General features: G+C 40.7%; 1 protein-coding gene across 2 annotated transcripts in view; it reads right to left on the reverse strand.

Annotated features, from left to right (window-relative positions):
- scube1 (signal peptide, CUB domain, EGF-like 1) overlaps positions 1 to 18,401 on the reverse strand; it is a 273,608-nt gene that overhangs the window by 16,231 nt on the left and 238,976 nt on the right. For both annotated transcript variants that reach the window (XM_063058118.1, XM_063058117.1), the window contains 2 exons: positions 13,524 to 13,682; positions 3,337 to 3,537 (listed from right to left, as the gene is read on the reverse strand). In XM_063058118.1, the coding sequence (XP_062914188.1) occupies positions 3,337 to 3,537; positions 13,524 to 13,682 (360 nt within the window). The remainder of the gene's footprint in view (positions 1 to 3,336; positions 3,538 to 13,523; positions 13,683 to 18,401) is intronic.

The following is an 18,401-nucleotide window of genomic DNA, read 5'->3' on the forward strand; positions in this document are numbered from 1 at the left end:
TGGCTTCAATACCTCCTTGTGCTATTGGATCCTCGATCTCCTCACTTACAGACCAGAGTCAATTCAGATTGGCAACTACATCTCCTCCACAATCTCTATCAGCACAGGTGCACCACAAGGATGTGTGCTTAGCTTCCTGCTCTACTTACTTTACACTTACGGCTTTGTGGCTTCAATGGCATATTCAGGTTTAATGATGGCACCTCTGTCGTAAGCCGAATCAAAGGTGGTGATGAATCATCATAGAGAAGGGAGATTGAAAACCTGGCTGAGTGGTGCCACAACAACCTCTTACTCATGGTCAGCAAGACCAAGGAGCTGATTTATTGATTTCAAGAGGAGGAAACCAGAGGTTCATGAGCCAGCCCTCATCGGGGGATCAGAGGTGGAGAGGGTCAGCAAATTTAAATTCCTTGGTGTTATCATTTCAGAGGACCTGCCCTGGGCCCAGCATGTAAGTGCCATTACAAAGAAAGATTGACAGTGCCTGTACTTCCTTTTGAGTTTGAGAGGATTCGGCATGATATCTAACACTTTAACAAACTGCTACAGATTTCTGGTGGAGAGTATATTGACTGGCTGCATCATAGCCTGGTATGGAAACACCAATGTACTTGAATAGAAATTCCTACAGAAAGTGGTGGATATATCCGTCCCCACCATTGAGCACATCTGCGTGGAGCATTGTCACAGGAAAGCGGCATCCATCATCAGGGTGTCCCATCATACTTGTCATGCTGTCTTCTCACTGCTGCCATCAGGAAGAAGGTACAGGAGCCTCAGGATTCACACAGCCAGGTTCAGGACAGTTATTACGCCTCAAACATCCGGCTCCTCAACCAAAGGGGATAACTTCTCTCAACTTCACTTGCCCCATCATTGAAATGTTCCCAAAGCCTATGGACTCACCTTCAAGGACTGTTCATCTCATGCACTCAATATTTGTGCTTGCTTACTTACTTAATTATTTGTTTATTTATTTGTGTATTTATTTATTATCTTTGTATTTACACAATTTGTTGTCTTCTACAAACTGGTTGTAGGCTTAAATTGGAGCACTCTTTCATTGATTCTGTTCTGGTTGCTATTCTATTATGGATTATTGTGTATGCCTGCAAAAAAACGAATCTCAAGCTTGCATAAGGTGACATATATGTACTTTGATAATGAATTGACATTGAATTTCGAACTTTCATCTTTATACTAGAGACTAAAGAATCATGTCTTTAATAATAAAGAAAAGCTGTTCTCTAACTGTATTAGGCATAAGACCTAGGAGCTAGTGGGTGGAGTTAAGATGGTGCCAAGTGGCTGCCTCTTTGAACTCATCTGTGGAAACAGGTTAAATTCCTCTCTGTAACATCTCATTTTTCCCTTTTCAATGTGGCTGGGGTTCTAGCGAGGTCCTGATCTTCAACAGCACTCATCGTACATTTTTTTTTTAACGGCGTAGGAGTTCCTGTTCCTAGAGATTGCTGGCTGATGGTTTTCCGAAATTCGCCAGGCACGGCTTGGAAGATGGTGCCTCCAAAGTGCGGCCCTGTGGACCACCGATTCCAGGCCAGTGTTGCCAACTGAGGCGTTGCTAGAGAAGGAACATCAGGATTTCACTGCTGCGGATGTATGGACAGAGGTCTCTGTAGTCAGGCAATCATACTCTCTTCCTCTCAATGGTGGGGAGCGTTTGCTGCCGATTCTTGAGTTGGAGAATTTCAGAGTAAAAAGCAATGTGGCAGACTTTAATATCTTAACAGAGGCTGTCAGTCTCCCCTTTCACTGCGAAATTGGTGATACCTCTGTCCCTTGTTATTGAGAGAGCCCGCGCCATATCAAACTGTTGGGTAAAGAACAGTTTTTGTTGAATGCAGACCTCTCTCTGGGTGCGTTGCTGTTACTTGGTGGTGGTAGGTGCTGACGCTTTTTGCTGAAATGGGCGGGGGAGGGTGATGTGTTGATGCTTTGCTGCTGCTTGTGCAGGGCAGGAGGAGAGAGGCCTTTGGGGTTCTAATATTTTTCTGTCGTTCATTCTTTTGGAGTTCTTCTGTTTGTAGATGTCCGTGAAGACAAGTATTTCAGACTGTATACTGTATCCATTCTCTGATAATAAATGGAACCATCTCAATTAAAAAATCCTATCTGTGGATTAAAATTGACCCCCAAGGCTTTGACACAGGTTAATATTTGGGACCGCACAGTAGAGGAATTAGTAGAGTTGGATGAACTCAGCAGGTCGGGCAGCATCAGTCAGAAATGTCGACTTATCATTTCTGACTGATGCTGCCTGGCCTGCTGAGTTCATCCAGCGTACTGAAAGTGTTGTTTTGATCTTTTACAGCATCTGCAGATGATTTTGTGTTTAGAATTAGTAGAGTTGCTGCCTCACAGATCCAGTCCAGTGATCTGGATTCAATCCTGACCTCCGGCGCTGTCTCTGTGATGTTTGTGCATTCCCCTCGAGTCTATGTGGTTTCCTTCCACATGCCAAAGAAAAGCGGAATTATACATTAAATAAACACTGCAAATTGTTGCAATCTGTAGTTGAGCAATGGGAATGTGGAGAGAATGAAACAGGTTTAGTGTAAAAGGGGGCTTGATGCCCAGAATGGACTTGAAGGGCTGAAAGTCTCATTTCTGAGTGATGAGTTTATTATGCATTTAGAGTTCCAACCATGCATCAACATTACCTTGATTCCCCAGTGGAGTGCACCTCAAAAGAAGGAGATCTGATACCTTCATATATCTGATTTTTACATTTTAATAGTACAAAATTTGCATATTACTCAGAACAGTTAAAGTTTGATGGTGTTTTCCAAAAGTAAGCCCCTTTGGACCTCCAATTCAGAAGATGGGCACCATTTAAATTGTGTTAACACCCAGGATGATTTCAGCCATTACCTGATCCACCTGATTTCAGTTTCTTCTGTTACACTCAGTTTGGCAGTTAGTGACTTTACAATATAAAGTACAAAGAGAAGTTTATAACAATGTTTGGCATTGATAATCATTTTAATAAATTGTAGTCGTTGTTGTTGAAATTCTCAAGGCCTTTGCAAGGCATACTGAAGTGATCAAGTGTCAGAAACTGACAGAAACACTCAGCAAGTCCAGTAGGATCTGCGGACAGAGGAACAGAGTTAACATTTCAGGTTTAAGACTTAAAGGTCCGATGAAGGACCTTCGACTTGAAACATATTCTGTTGCTATGTCCACAGCTCTTGTCTGACCCGTGGAGCATTTTGATTGTATTGTGTTAAAAAAAGGTTTATCCCTTTTCTCTCCATTGGATTGGCTCATCTTAGTTGATAATGGCCCATGCAAACTCGGAAAAATACTTACTGCACTTCCCATCCTGGAGCACTTGACCTGGGCTGCACATTTGGTTTTCGTGCATTTTTGCTGGTTTCTGGGCAACTTCATACTCTGTCCCAGAGAACTGAATATAAAATTGTTGTTTATTAATTGACTTCCTCAAAGTTTTAATTGCTGTCTGCAGTCTTTGTTCCATCTTCTTGCGTACGCATTCCATGTTACAGGAGTCTGAGAAGAAAAGCAATACAGATTGCTTTATTAAAGGTTGGACTGTGCTGAACATGTATTTATTTACAATGTTGTTATATTTACAATAGAAGATATAAATGCAGGGCCTGACTACACTTCATCAAAGCAGTCCGCAAACGGTCAAAGGACTGAGTGTGAGAGAAATGAATATTGGCAATTGTTGAACCATTTTGAAGTGGAATTGAAAACAGTTTTACTTCCATCTTCAACACCCCACATTAGACAACGCATTGATATTGAAATGCAAGGGGTTGGAAATGCCTGATGGTATTAGAGCACCTATTGCTCTGGCTCTCTACGGGAAACTCCTTAGACTCCTGGACAGACAGGAGAAAATCACTACCTGTGTATTGGTGGATTGTTGTTGCTGTTCATTTTCTGTAGTCAGATTTGCCATTTCTGTAGCATTTTGACTGTTCATTTTTAAGACACAAAGTTGCTAGGTCAACGGTCAACCTAGCATGGATAGAAAGCATGCAAGGAGCCGGCCAGATATGAACTCAGGACCATTCACCTCAAAGTCCAGTGCTGATGCCACCACACCACCAGCCAGCATATATTGCTGGATGTTTATGTAAGTTGCTTTTCCCTCTACGTTGGTGCAGTATCAACCATCCCCCTTTGAACCATTACTTGTCTGGGATTATAATCGAGTTGAGTGAAGTATTTTCTCTCCTATGCAAAATCAGATCTGGCTAGCATTTTGAATAACAGCATAGCGGTTAGCACGATACAATTACAGCTCAGGGCGTTGAGAGATCAGGGTTCATTTCTGACGTCATTTGTGGGGAGTCTGTACATCCTCTTCGTGGAATGTGTGGATTTTCTTTGGGTTCTCTGGTTTTCTCCCACATTAGAAAGACTTACTAGTTAGTGAGTTAATAGATCACCATCATTTAGTATAGGGTTAAATCAGGGGTTGCTGGTTGGTGCAACTCAAAGGGCCGGAAGGGCCTATTCCATACTGTTTCTCTAAATAAATAAAAATTTTAAAATAAGAATAATGGGAAAGATTGTGTATATATACTGAAATAATTCTCAAAAATGTGAGGTTAAGGAATCACTCATTGAAAACACATGTAACTTGGTTGGATAATAGGGATGGAAGGAAGCCCATGTTAAACACAGGGATGGACCATTTGTGCCAAATGGCCCATTTTCCTTCTGTAAATAACCATGCATGTAATAAATGGCTTTTAAAAGAAAAGCCAACAAACATTTGAAATGGAAGCATTCAAGCTGGCATGGGAAAATATGAGGGAAATTACATGAAACAGATTTAGATATACTTTTCAGGGTTGCTTTTTCATGAGAACTGCTTGATTTTGATACATAATTTTATTGCATTCCTCTTCAAGCAAGTTTCTGTTTCCAATAATGCAATCCCTTGACTCATCGACAGGGGGTGCTGGAGACTTGTTTGTGAAAATTTGTGAGCTCAACCAATCATATGCCTGAAACCCACAGAATATTTATCAGTTTGAACTCATTGGGACATTAGGACTCTAATTGCCACATGCCGAACCATTACCCTGAAAACAAAATGCAGAGTCCACACAACTAAATGCCATTTCTCAGCTGGGTGTCTCAATAGCAGACAGTTGCTTTTGTTTTCCAGAAAGTGCATTCTGTTCCCAGGCTAATTCATATTCGTGCTAACATACACAATTTTAATCTTTGCATTCCTTTTCACCATTTTTCTAACTAAAATCTAAGTGAATTTTCTTGCACAACATCTTTTTTTGTTTTCCCCTTTAACATCATTAAAAACTTTAGAACTGCACTTAAGCTAATATTGAGAATAACCAAGGGGCAGCCTACCAGTCATTTCTCAGGAAGAGATTTCCGTTATAATCTCTGATATAAATGTTTTTGACAATGGTAGATACTGACAAAACAACAAAAAATATACATTATACATATATGTGTAAATAGTAAGATCAAGTTTACATCTCACACCTAAAACGACAGAGTCCTGAAAATCAGCAAATTAACTTCAGTTGTGACGAGAACCCACTTCCATGCTTGAGATGGTTGAAACAACTGCAAACTGAACGATAGCCAAAACATCAAAAATAGCTGGATCCCAAGAGCAGTGAGATGATCAGTTTTCACTAACTGAAGGCAACCTTGATCCCTCGATACAATGTGTCCACCTACCAGTTGGCAAGTGATTGATCATTACTATATGAACATGTATGCTATCTGTCCACTACATGCTATTTTCCTGGAGCCCCTCCATATAAAAGGTGCAAGAAATGCTGAGAGGGGGCCCAGATTAATAAACATTGGAGTGGGATGGGCCAAGAGCCACTGCTCACAACATATAAAGCTCTAAAATGGCAAAATGTATGGTCTTTCTTTTCATTTAGAAGCCTTATCATGATTGGGTCCAGAACAGACTTCCCCTCATACTATCCCAATTACTTAACAATAATATTAAGGACTCGTACCATCCGGAGCATGCCCTAAGACAAATGCGCTGCTCCAAGGAGTGCTTTATGAGGTCATTCTTACCCTCGGCCATTAGGCTCTATAATGAGTCAACCTGTAGTCGGGGAAGTGATGACCCCTCCCGTCAGACTGTTTGAGGTACTTTACTTTTTATTCTTTTTTACTTCTCTTCTGATACTTGTATATCTGTGTGCTTGTAATACTACTGTGATGCTGCAATTTCTTTTGGGATCAATAAAGTATATACTTATCTATTGATCTATCTCTTCTCATTCCTACCATCAGTGAGGAGGTACAGTATGGGAGCCTGAAGACACAGTCAATATTTTAGGAACAGTTTTTCCCCTCTGCCATTTCTGAACAGTCCATGAGCTGATGAACAGTTACTCACTACCTCACTGTTCCTCTTTTGCAGTTTTTTAAATTGTAACCCATAGTAATTTTTCTATGTCTTGCACTGTATTGCTGCCACAAAATAACCAATTTCACAACCTATGTCAGTAATAATAAACAAAATTCTGATATTATGGTGATTTTTTTCTTCCTATCTGCTTGAGACATCCCCTTGCTCTTTACGCCCTCTGAATCCCTTAATTGTATTTATTCTAAATGCTTCTGCTAGGGTTAAAATACTAATAGTACACAAAAGGAAAATATCTTAAATGGTAGCTTGCTGCTCAGTAACACAATGTCAATTGACCATATTCATGTAAACTGGAAAGAACGCAGAAAAGATTTACTAGAATGTTGCCAGGACGAGAGGGCCTGAATTATCAAGAGAGGTCGGCCAGTATAGGTCTTTAATCCTTGGAATGTCAGAGAATGAGAGTAGAATGTATAGAAGCATTTACAATTATAAGAGACAAGGATAAGGTGGATGCTAACAGTCCTTTCCCCAGGGTAGAGGTCATAGGTTTAGGTGAGAGGGGGAAGATTTAAAAGGGACCCGAGAGGCATGTTCTTCCACACAGAGGATTGTGAGTATATAGAACAAGCTGCCGGAGGAAATGGTTGAGGCAGGGACAACATTATCATGAAGAGATTTTGATAGGATTTTGTTCCAGTTTTAGATTTTTCTTTAACTCCAGTAAATATCACAGAAAAAAAAAGACCTATGCATTGAAAGTCTTTTGGAAAAGAGCAACCACCTGTTTTGCAGGGCTTTGCAAATTTCTTTTACAACAGAAGCAAATTAGTCAGTATCTGTGGTAGATTAAATTTCATACAATCTTCTTTGGAAGTGGTTGAAGCAAAATACCAGAAAGGGTGAGATACAGAAGAGCACAATATAGCTACATGCCCTTTGGCCCATCATATTTCTCATAATTTTGTATACTTCTGTCAAGTCACACCTTAGCCAAATTGTTTCAACCAGTCCTTAAAACACTCTGACCTAGGAAACATCCTGGTAAGCCTCTTCTGCACCCCCCTTCTAAACTTCCACATCTTTCTGGCAGCCAGAAAGGTGCACAATATTCCACACGTAGGCTAACTAATGTTTTATACAATTGCAACATGACTTCCGACTTTTATATTTAATGCCTTGACCAATGAAGGCTAGCATGTCCTATGCCACCTTTACAATCCCATCCACTTGTGCTGCCTCTTTCAAGGGACAATGGACAAACCTTAAGATCCCGCTGTACATAAATGCTCCGAAGTGTCCTGCCATTTGCTGTCTGCTTTTCTCTTGCATGTGATCTCCCAAAATGTAACACCTCATACTCGTCCTGATTAAACTTTATTTGCCAATTCTCCTCCCAATTTTCTAACTGATTTATATCCTTCTCAATCCTTTGATAACCATCCTGTCCATTCACTCCTCTAACAATTTTCATGTATTTTATAACTGAACTTATGAGACTATCTACTTTTCATCCAAATCATTTATTACAAACAGAGATCCCTGCACTGATCCATGCTGAATATCACTGGTCACAGATCTCTATCAGAAAAGTACCTCTTCACCAGAAACCTGGATCTCCAATTTTGTTTCTAATTTTATCAATTCACTGTAGATCCCACATGACTCAATCTTTTGGACAGGCCTACCATGGAGGACCTTGTCAAATGTTTTCCTAAACTTGATGTAGGCATATTCCATTGCCTTACACTAATCAATCCTCTTCATCACCCCCTCAAAAAATGCCTCAATTAATTTTTGAAATACGTCCTCTCATGCAAAGCCACAGAAATTATCCCTAAAAAGTCCATGCTTTATGAAATACAGGGAAATCCTGTTCACAAGTATCTGCTCCAATAATTTCCCTACCACTGACGTAACACTCACCAGCTTGTAATTTCTTAAATAAAAGAGCAACACTGGTTATTTTATAGTTTTCTGGCACTTGCTCTATAGATATTTCATATTTTCTTATCTTTATGTTTAATTTTATAATGAAAAACAAATTTACTTGTGCTAAATGGAAACAATGAGGAAAGGAACTATTTCTCTCAGTTCTCCATTCTGCAAGTCTCTGCAACAAGAAAAATGTAAGTTTGTAAGCTCCAGGTAGGACCTTGAGGACAAGAGCAGAGGTCAACGTGGAATAGTGCAGTGCTCAGCAACTGCAAGAAAAACATCCCCATAAGCAAAACAAAGTTTGATCAATGATTTGGTGTGACAGAAATGAATGAAGAGAAAAGGCCGTACAATGAGGAAAAATTACTCTCGAGCGGAACTTGCTCTTCAAGCCCCTCCCTTTCAGTGGAGAAGGGTATCATTATGGTGCCCGCTCGAGGGTGAAATCTTGGAGCTATCTCAGCATCTCAGGGTTTTGACATTTGAAAAGGGCACTGGAAATAAAAACCCCGCAGGTTGCTTTTAGGTGGCTCATTAAAACGTTTGTGAATTACTATTTTCAAGGGTACACTCAAACATCTGATGATTACACGGGTAAATTCTTTTATCACAGAATTTCAAGTTAAAGAAAATTAAATTAAAACCCAAGAATTATGCTTGTACATAGTTCACAAATCTATCTTCACACTCTTGGTTTTCTGTTTCCTTCCAAAGTTCAAAGTTCAAAGTACATTTATTATCAAAGTATGTATACCATATACAACCTTGAGATTCATCTCCTTACAGGCAGCCACACAACAAAGAAACCCAATACAGCCCTTTTAAAAAAAAGACTGTCAAACAGCCAATGTGCAAACAAAAAAAGAACAAATTGTGCAAACAATGAAAATAAGCAAATAACATTCAGAACTGAATTACTAAATAAAGAACAGAACTATTCACCATCAATTTTATCCACTGGGCATTTTCATGCCCAATCCTAGGATCAACACGGGAATCATCCTTTATTAATAACTGACCAGAGGTGAACAGGGCACAGTTTCTAATCTGCAAACTTCTAGGACGTATCCATAGTCTGGCAGTATGGGTGGTTAGGTGGCAGGTGAAGTTTAATACTGAGAAAGATAAAGAGGTACGTTTTGGTATGAGGACCGATAGAAGGCAATGTAAAACAGAGGGCATAATTCAGAATGGGATCAAGAAAAGAGAAATCTGGGGATATTTCTGCACAATCCGTGGTACCAGTCTTTTCTCCAGAGCAGTTTGAGAATGCAGTGAAGAAAGATGGGATCCTGGGTGTGTTGGTTGTTAATGCAAATGACACATTTCACTTTATGTTTCGATGTACACATGACAAAAGAAAAACTGAATCTTGAAGCTTTACATCGAGAGAGGGGAAGAGTACAAAAGGAAGAAATTCACAACTGACATTTATAAAAATTTACCGGTTCAGTCATCACTATGTCAGATGTGAAGTCAAGAGCATTACAGCACGGCTACATTAGAGCCACAGAATCCTATCATAATTTCTTCATTAAAGAAAAAGTGATTTGCTTCCTATTCTGATTACCAGGATGTACATATATTCGTGGAACAACACAGCACGGATACAGGCCCTTCAGCCCATCCAGTCCATGCCAACCGCTAACCCTAATTTCCTGTGTTCATGTGCTTCTGAGTCCTGCACCTCCATGTACCTCCCTTAGTGCTTCGTACATGATACTGTTGTATCTGCCTCAACCACTTCCTCTAGCAGCTCATTCAGCATACTCACACCCTCTGCATGAAAAAGTTGCCCCTCTGGTCCCTTTTAATTCTTTACCCTCTCACCCTTGATCTATGCACTCTCTCCCCCAGTTTTGGACTCCCCTACGCAAGGAAAAGACTTTTACTATCTACCTTATCTTTGTATTTCATCATTTTTAAACCTTCAGAGAGCGTGAAGAAGAGATTAATTAATAACAACTCTTGGAATGAGGGATTGAGTTATGAGGATGGGCTGGAGAAACAGGATTCACAGCGAGATACAGAATGGAAACAGCTCCTTTGGCCCACTAAGTCAGTACCAACCATCCAGCAGCTCTTTCCACTAATCTTACATAAATTCCACTTTACTCTCCTGGCATTTGCATCATCTCCCTCCAGATTCTACCTGATATGCTGGCGGCAAGTAACAGCGAAATAATCTACCAACCCACGTGCATTTGGGATGTGGATGGAAACCGGAGTACCGAGGGAAAACCCATGTGGTTTCTGGAGAATGTACAGTCCAAGCTCTTTATAGAGCACCGTTGAGATCAAGATTGAAGCCAGGTTGCTGAAGGTTGCAATTCTGTGGTAGGGTGGTGGCAAAAGGATCTGATGGAGTTACTTAAAATCAGAAGGGTCCAGACAGGAAGATTGAGAGAAATGCTGACCAATGGTCGAACAGTCAAAAACAAGAATGAAGATGATTTTCAAAAAATAGCAAAACTTATGAGGGTCTACTGTTTCTCGTACAGCAGATAGTCAAGACTTGAGGCACCATTTTTGCTTGCAGTGGAAGCACTGGAATTTAGCATTCAAAAGGGAGCTAAATAGGACTTCAAAAAGGAAAGAAGATGCAAGACTATGGAGGCAGATGAGAGCAGGATCAGCTCGATTGCTCTTATGGTGAGTCTTCATGTAGTTGATGGGCAGAATGGTCTCCTTCAATGCCTTGATCATTCTGTGATCTTGTGTTACTCCAAGTGGCCAACTCCTATCCCAAGACAGTGCCTCAAAAGTCTGGAATAGACTGGCATGACATGGTTAGAAGAATCTTTCAGAATTTCAGGATATTTAAAGTAATTTTACAGCCATTGAAATAGTCATTGCACAGTCCCACTGATGTACAAAGAGCAGTTTGTATACAGCTGTATCCTACAAACAACATGGCTATGTCTGGAACATCTATTTTGGCGATATTGATGATAAAATGCTGCTGGCAAGACGTTTTTTGCCTTCCTGGCATATTTTCTATTTTGCAGATATTTATCCGATAGCCTTTGAGTGAGCAGTTCAGCCATGTGACCTCATCACTTGTTACACCTAGATTGAACATGAACTGCACAGACACAGGATTAGAATTGACACACCAGATTAATCAGTTTGGAAATGTTGCTACTAAATGTTCCTATCACTCCAATGTTCACTTATGGTCTTAAGCAAAAACCATTCTTAAGATGTATTTGCAACAACAAACTTATGTATTAACAACTTTTTGAAATGGGCTCTTCCTATTAAGTGTTTGATTTTGTCACCAATAACAAAAAACTACATTTTTCTATATATCTATATCTGGAAGTTACTCTTTCCTAAAGCAGAAGGAAATCCTGGGCATAACTCAAGTCTGTTGGTTTTTTGCATCTCACATTATTTTTGGTGTCTTACTGCACAGTCACTTGAAAGATGTCTCTCAAGGAAGGTGCCAACAGGTATCCCAACTTTGGCACAGCTAACAAAATTGTCACTCTTCAAACAGACCAAAGTATATTTCAAAGTACATTTATTATCGAAGTATGTGCTATACAATCTTGAGATTCATCTCCCAATAGGCAGCCACAAAGTAAGAAACCCAAGTGAACCCAGTTTTAAAAAAAGACCAACACCCAATATGTAGAGAGAACACAAATCATGTAAACAATAAAAGCAAGCAACAACATTCAGAGCCAAATTGAGTCCTTAAACCCAAAGCCCGGAGCAGCCGGTGTAGGCCCATAGCCTCAGTCTCAATTCATCACACCAAGCGGCAAATCGCCACAAAGCTCGGAGACACAAAGCACGGAGCAGCCGGAGCAGTCTTACAGCCTCAGTGCCGCGGAGGCAGGAGTAAACATCGTGGAAGAGTGAGCAGAATCAGCCTGACCCTCGTCTTTGGTTTGACACCCTGCCTTTTCAGAGACATCTGACCCTGTAATTGGCACATTTGGCTGCAAATTCAAAAACTGTTCTCTCTGGTTTCCTAAGCTGAAGTGACAGAGCCTGGCCTGAGAGTGAGGAACAAGCAGATGCTTGACTGATTTAAGCACTGGGCCAGATTAGAAAGGTCAGGTATGGGCTAAATCAAAGCAACGGGGCCCAGGCCCAAGTGCGTATTGAAGCAGCACATCCCGGGTCCGAGAACAAGGAATGAGAGGAGGTTTGACCGACTTAAGCACCTGACTGGATTGAAAAGGTCAGGAAGACAGGACTGGAGGTTAGGTATGGGTTGGTTGTTCAGGTCACTGCTTCATGAGGTGTCTCTGCCTGCAACTAACGGGCTCCTGGATCAGCTGCAGTGATGACTGGCTGCTTCACGACTTCTGTGAACTTTAATTCTGCATGCTATTTGCTTAATTTTTACTGTTTGCACGATTTTTTTTGCATGTTGGATGTTTGACAGTCTTTTTTAGTTGGTCCTATTGGGTTTCTTTGTTTTACGGCAGCCTCTCAAGGTTGTAAATACTATATGTACTTTGATAATAAGTTTACTTTGAACTTCCTATTCGAGAATGCAGAATGGGCATTCACATTGATGGTGATTCCTTGAAGATCTGGGGAAAAAGAAACCTTTCGTATGTGTAAACAGCAGCAACTTGGAAGACATACTACTTTATACAGCCTGTCCTGCAGAAATTCTGTCACTCCTTCCACACCTCAATTTGTACTGTCTCCAAGGAAGGTTGAAACAAAAACACACACCAGATTGAAAATTCTCTGAGGGAATATTATAAATCCCCTTAGCAGAAAATTAAGCTTTACAAAAAAAAAGCAGGGTTTCAGTTGATCATTTCCATGTTTAGAAAGTGCAATACTTTGAATAAAAACATAATGGACTGCAAATGCTGGCAGCCTGGAGCAATACACAAAGGCACTGGAAGAACTCAGTGGATGAGACAGCATCTGTGAGGAGAAATGGCCTCCATCCCTTCCCTCTACCTTTTTATACTAGCAATCTCCCCTGCTTATTTCCAGTCATGGTGAAGGGTCTCAACCCAAAATGACGACTGTCCAATTTCCTCCATAGATGCTGTCTAATCTGCTGAGGTGCTCCTGTATCTTTACGTGTTACTCATTCATTAAATGAAATCGATTTCTCTGAAACTGACTTCTCCATTAAATCCATGTAATTTCTATGAACCACAATGGTCTTGGCTGTTTAATCCATTGCTGTGAGGCTGATTAATCTTAAATTTAAGTAGCCACTAACCTGTCACCTGTTCAGACTTCATTTCTACCTCGAATTCTGCTGTAATATGCGAAACCTCCTTAGATGGCGACTTACGTCCACGCCTCCGCTTTTTGGAAGAATCACACTTCAGATTTACGAATGTCACATGGCAGTTGTCTGTGCATGGGAAGTGTCCACCTTTGTGCAAAGGAAGTTTGAAAAGTGAAGAAGCAGCATAGAAAGTAAAATAACAACATCTACATGACAAGATATAACTGCAAGGTATTTAGCAACAGAATACGTTGTGGCGTACTTTCAATCTCAGATAATGATTTAGTGGGTATCTTAAATTTTGGAATTTAGAACCATAGAACCATAGAAACTACAGCACAGAAACAGGCCCTTTGGCCCTTCTTGGCTGTGCCGAACCATTTTCTGCCTAGTCCCACTGACCTGCACACGGACCATATCCCTCCATACACCTCCCATCCATGTATCTGTCCAATTTATTCTTAAATGTTAAAAAAGAACCCGCATTTACCACCTCGTCTGGCAGCTCATTCCATACTCCCACCACTCTCTGTGTGAAGAAACCCTCCCTAATGTTCCTTTTAAACTTTTCCCCCCTCACCCTTAACCCATGTCCTTTGGTTTTTTTCTCCCCTTGCCTCAGTGGAAAAAGCCTGCTTGCATTCACTCTATCTATACCCATCATAATTTTATATACCTCTATCAAATCTCCCCTCATTCTTCTACGCTCCAGGGAATAAAGTCCTAACCTATTCAACCTTTCTCTGTAACTGAGTTTCTCAAGTCCCGGCAACATCCTTGTAAACCTTCTCTGCACTCTTTCAACCTTATTTATATCCTTCCTGTAATTTGGTGACCAAAACTGAACACAATACTCCAAATTCGGCCTCACCAACGCCTTATACAACCTCATCATAACATTCCAGCTCTTATACTCAATACTTCGATTAATAAAGGCCAATGTACCAAAAGCTCTCTTTACGACCCTATCTACCTCTGACGACACTTTTAGGGAATTTTGTATCTGTATTCCCAGATCCCTCTGTTCCACTGCACTCCTCAGTGCCTTACCATTAACCCTGTATGTTCTACGTTGGTTTGTCCTTCCAACGTGCAATACCTCACACTTGTCAGTATTAAACTCCATCTGCCATTTTTCAGCCCATTTTTCCAGATGGTCCAAGTCCCTCTGCAGGCTCTGAAAACCTTCCTCACTGTCTACTACACCTCCAATCTTTGTATCATCAGCAAATTTGCTGATCCAATTTACCACATTATCATCCAGATCATTGATATAGATGACAAATAACAATGGACCCAGCACTGATCCCTGCGGCACACCACTAGTCATAGGCTTCCACTCAGAGAAGCAATTCTCTACCACCACTCTCTGGCTTCTTCCATCGAGCCAATGTCTAATCCAATTTACCACCTCTCCATGTATACCTAGCGACTGAATTTTCCTAACTAACCTCCCATGCGGGACCTTGTCAAAGGCCTTACTGAAGTCCATGTAGACAATATCCACTGCCTTCCCTTCATCCACTTTCCTGGTAACCTCCTCGAAAAACTCCAACAGATTGGTCAAACATGACCTACCACGCACAAAGCCATGTTGACTCTCCCTAATAAGCCCCTGTCTATCCAAATGCTTGTAGATTCTGTCTCTTAGTACTCCCTCCAATAACTTACCTACTACTGACGTTAAACTCACCGGCCTATAATTTCCCGGATTACTTTTCGATCCTTTTTTAAACAACAGAACAACATGAGCCACTCTCCAATCCTCCGGCACTTCACCTGTAGACAGCGACATTTTAAATATTTCTGCCAGGGCCCCCGCAATTTCAACACTAGTCTCCTTCAAGGTCCGAGGGAACATCCTGTCAGGTCCCAGGGATTTATCCACTTTAATTTTCCTCAAGACAGCAAGCACCTCCTCCTTTTCAATCTGTACAGTTTCCATGGTCTCACTACTTGATTCCCTCAATTCCATAGATTTCATGCCAGCTTCCTTAGTAAATACAGACGCAAAAAACCTATTTAAGATCTCCCCCATTTCCTTTGGTTCCGCACAAAGCCGACCACTCTGATCTTCAAGAGGACCAATTTTATCCCTTACAATCCTTTTGCTCTTAATATACTTGTAAAAGCTCTTTGGATTATCCTTCACTTTGACTGCCAAGGCAACCTCATGTCTTCTTTTAGCCCTCCTGATTTCTTTCTTAAGTTTTTTTTGCACTTCTTATACTCCTCAAGCACCTGATTTACCCCGTTTCCTATACATTTCATACAACTCCCTCTTCTTCTTTATCAGAGTTGCAATATCCCTTGAGAACCAACATTCCTTATTCCTATTCAATTTGCCTTTAATCCTGACAGGAACATACAAACTCTGCACTCTCAAAATTTCCCCTTTGAAGGCTTCCCACCTACCAATCACATCTTTGCCAGAGAACAACCTGTCCCAATCCACGCTTCTTAGATCCTTTCTCATTTCTTCAAATTTGGCCTTCTTCCAGTTCAGAACCTCAACCCTAGGACCAGATCTATCCTTGTCCATGATCAAATTGAAATTAATGGTGATATGATCACTGGAACCAAAGTGCTCCCCTACACAGACTTCTGTCACTTGCCCTAATTCGTTACCTAACAGGAGATCCAATATTGCATCCCCTCTAGTTGGTCCCTCTATATATTGATTTAGAAAACTTTCCTGAACACATTTTACAAACTCTAAACCATCTAGACCCCTAACAGTATGGGAGTCCCAATCAACATATGGAAAATTAAAATCCCCTACCACCACAACTTTATGTTTCCTGCAGTTGCCTGCTATCTCTCTGCAGATTTGCTCTTCCAAGTCTCGTTGACTATTGGGTGGTCTGTAATACAATGCCACTAATGTGGCCATACCTTTCCTGTTTCTCAGCTCCACCCATAAGGACTCAGTAGACAAGCCCTCTAATCTGTCCTGCCTGAGCACTGCTGTAATATTTTCCCTAACAAGCAATGCTACTCCCCCACCTTTCATTCCTCTGCCTCGATCACATCTGAAACATCGGAACCCTGGAATATTAAGCTGCCAGTCCTGCCCCTCCTGTAGCCAAGTTTCACTAATTGCTACAACGTCATAATTCCACGTGTCAATCCACGCCCTCAACTCATCCGCCTTCCCCGCAATACTCCTAGCATTGAAATATATACACCTCAGAAGATTTTTACCATCACTCACAACCTTTCCCTGTTGATAAAGTCTCGCCACAGTAGGATAGAGATTAGCATGATGCTATTACAGCTCAGGACATTCCAGGGTTCAGAGTTCAATTTCAGTTCTATTCTGTAAGGAGTCTCTGCATGTTCTCCCCATGGAAGGCTTGGGTTTTCTCCGGTTCCCACCCCTCCTCCTGTACGAAGACGTTCCAGGCAGGTTAATTGATCATTGTAAATTGTCCTGTGGTTAGGTTAGGGTTAATTGGATTTACTGGGGGTTGCCGGGGTAGCATGGCTCAAGGGAACAGAGGGACCTACTCTGCACAGTATCAATAAATAAATATCAGTCGATCAGATTATCCACAGCCAGATCCTGCCATGTTAGCCTTATCTATGTAGGTGACAATTTAAAGATTGCTCTGAATGTCGACTGGAAAACAGAACATAACATTAGATTACCAAAGGTTAGGTTGATCACATTATTGGTCTACTCGGTGGCAAAACATTGTATGCTGAAGAGTTCCTACGGTGCTGTGCTGTTCTATGTTCTAAAATCCACAAAGAGCAAATGAAAACTTTCCAGAGGAGTTATAATAATATATTACAGTAATTAAAAGGCAATTTCATCAGACCTGGATGAATTTGGTACATCCATAATGACAATTTAAGGCAGAATAAATTAACGTTAGGTTTGGAATAAAAGATACAAATAAGCCTTTTGCTATCCACTCTTTAAAGGGGTAATGACATTTTTCATTACTCATAGCAGTCTTTCTGTGGACTTTCTAAGCCATATGATAACTGAAAGGGACCTATTTAGGTTAAAGACACCAAAAATTAACCTGAAAACACCTAAAATATATTCCAAATGGGCACTTTGCCAGGTGATAGACTGGATCCTAATCATACCAGTCATTTTGGACTTGATCTAAGTTGCAGGACTCGCAATGTACTCTCTCTGAAAAAAAAAGAACACTATGTATTTATTTCTAAGTGAACTATGGAAATACGTTTGCAACTTTTAGCTGAGTAGCTTTATTGACTTTGACATTCAAAATGCACACGACGTTGTCTTTCAGCTTGCTCTAAAGTACTGAGCACATTAATATAAACTGCAGTACATAACCACGATAACCTGCTGGGCAATTGATGAGGACCTGCCATCGCTGCTCTCACTGATGAATGACACCATCTGGAGCACACTTTTAATACTGCAAATATCCCTTAGTTCAGAATACTTCTAGGAACTGCTTGGGCTTGCTTTTCACAAATTTGTCTGAAAATATTGCTGCAACTTGTTTGTTAGTAGTCACTTCTGTCATCCTTTCAATGTGTTACTGACAAGGTGCGAACACATACTGTAGCTGTGTAGAATCTGATCTGTTATTTGACACCTTGGACAGCAAATGTAATAATACAGATAACGAAGAAATTGAATGCTTCTCAATAAATGAACAAACAATGATCCCATTTATTTCTGAAATAAGGCCATTAGTATTGCAATTCAGGTCAGCCATGCTCTATAATTTGCATTTGCTCATCACTACTTCCCTTAGCAATCCTGTACTGTTGTTGTGCACTAGAGAACAAGAATATTTATTATTTTGATGTCATAGGAGATTTCAGCCTCCACTTTAAATACACCCAATAATTTGACCTCTACAGCCAACCGTG

Source organism: Mobula hypostoma, chromosome 9 (assembly GCF_963921235.1).
Source record: "Mobula hypostoma chromosome 9, sMobHyp1.1, whole genome shotgun sequence".
NCBI lineage: Eukaryota > Metazoa > Chordata > Chondrichthyes > Myliobatiformes > Myliobatidae > Mobula > Mobula hypostoma.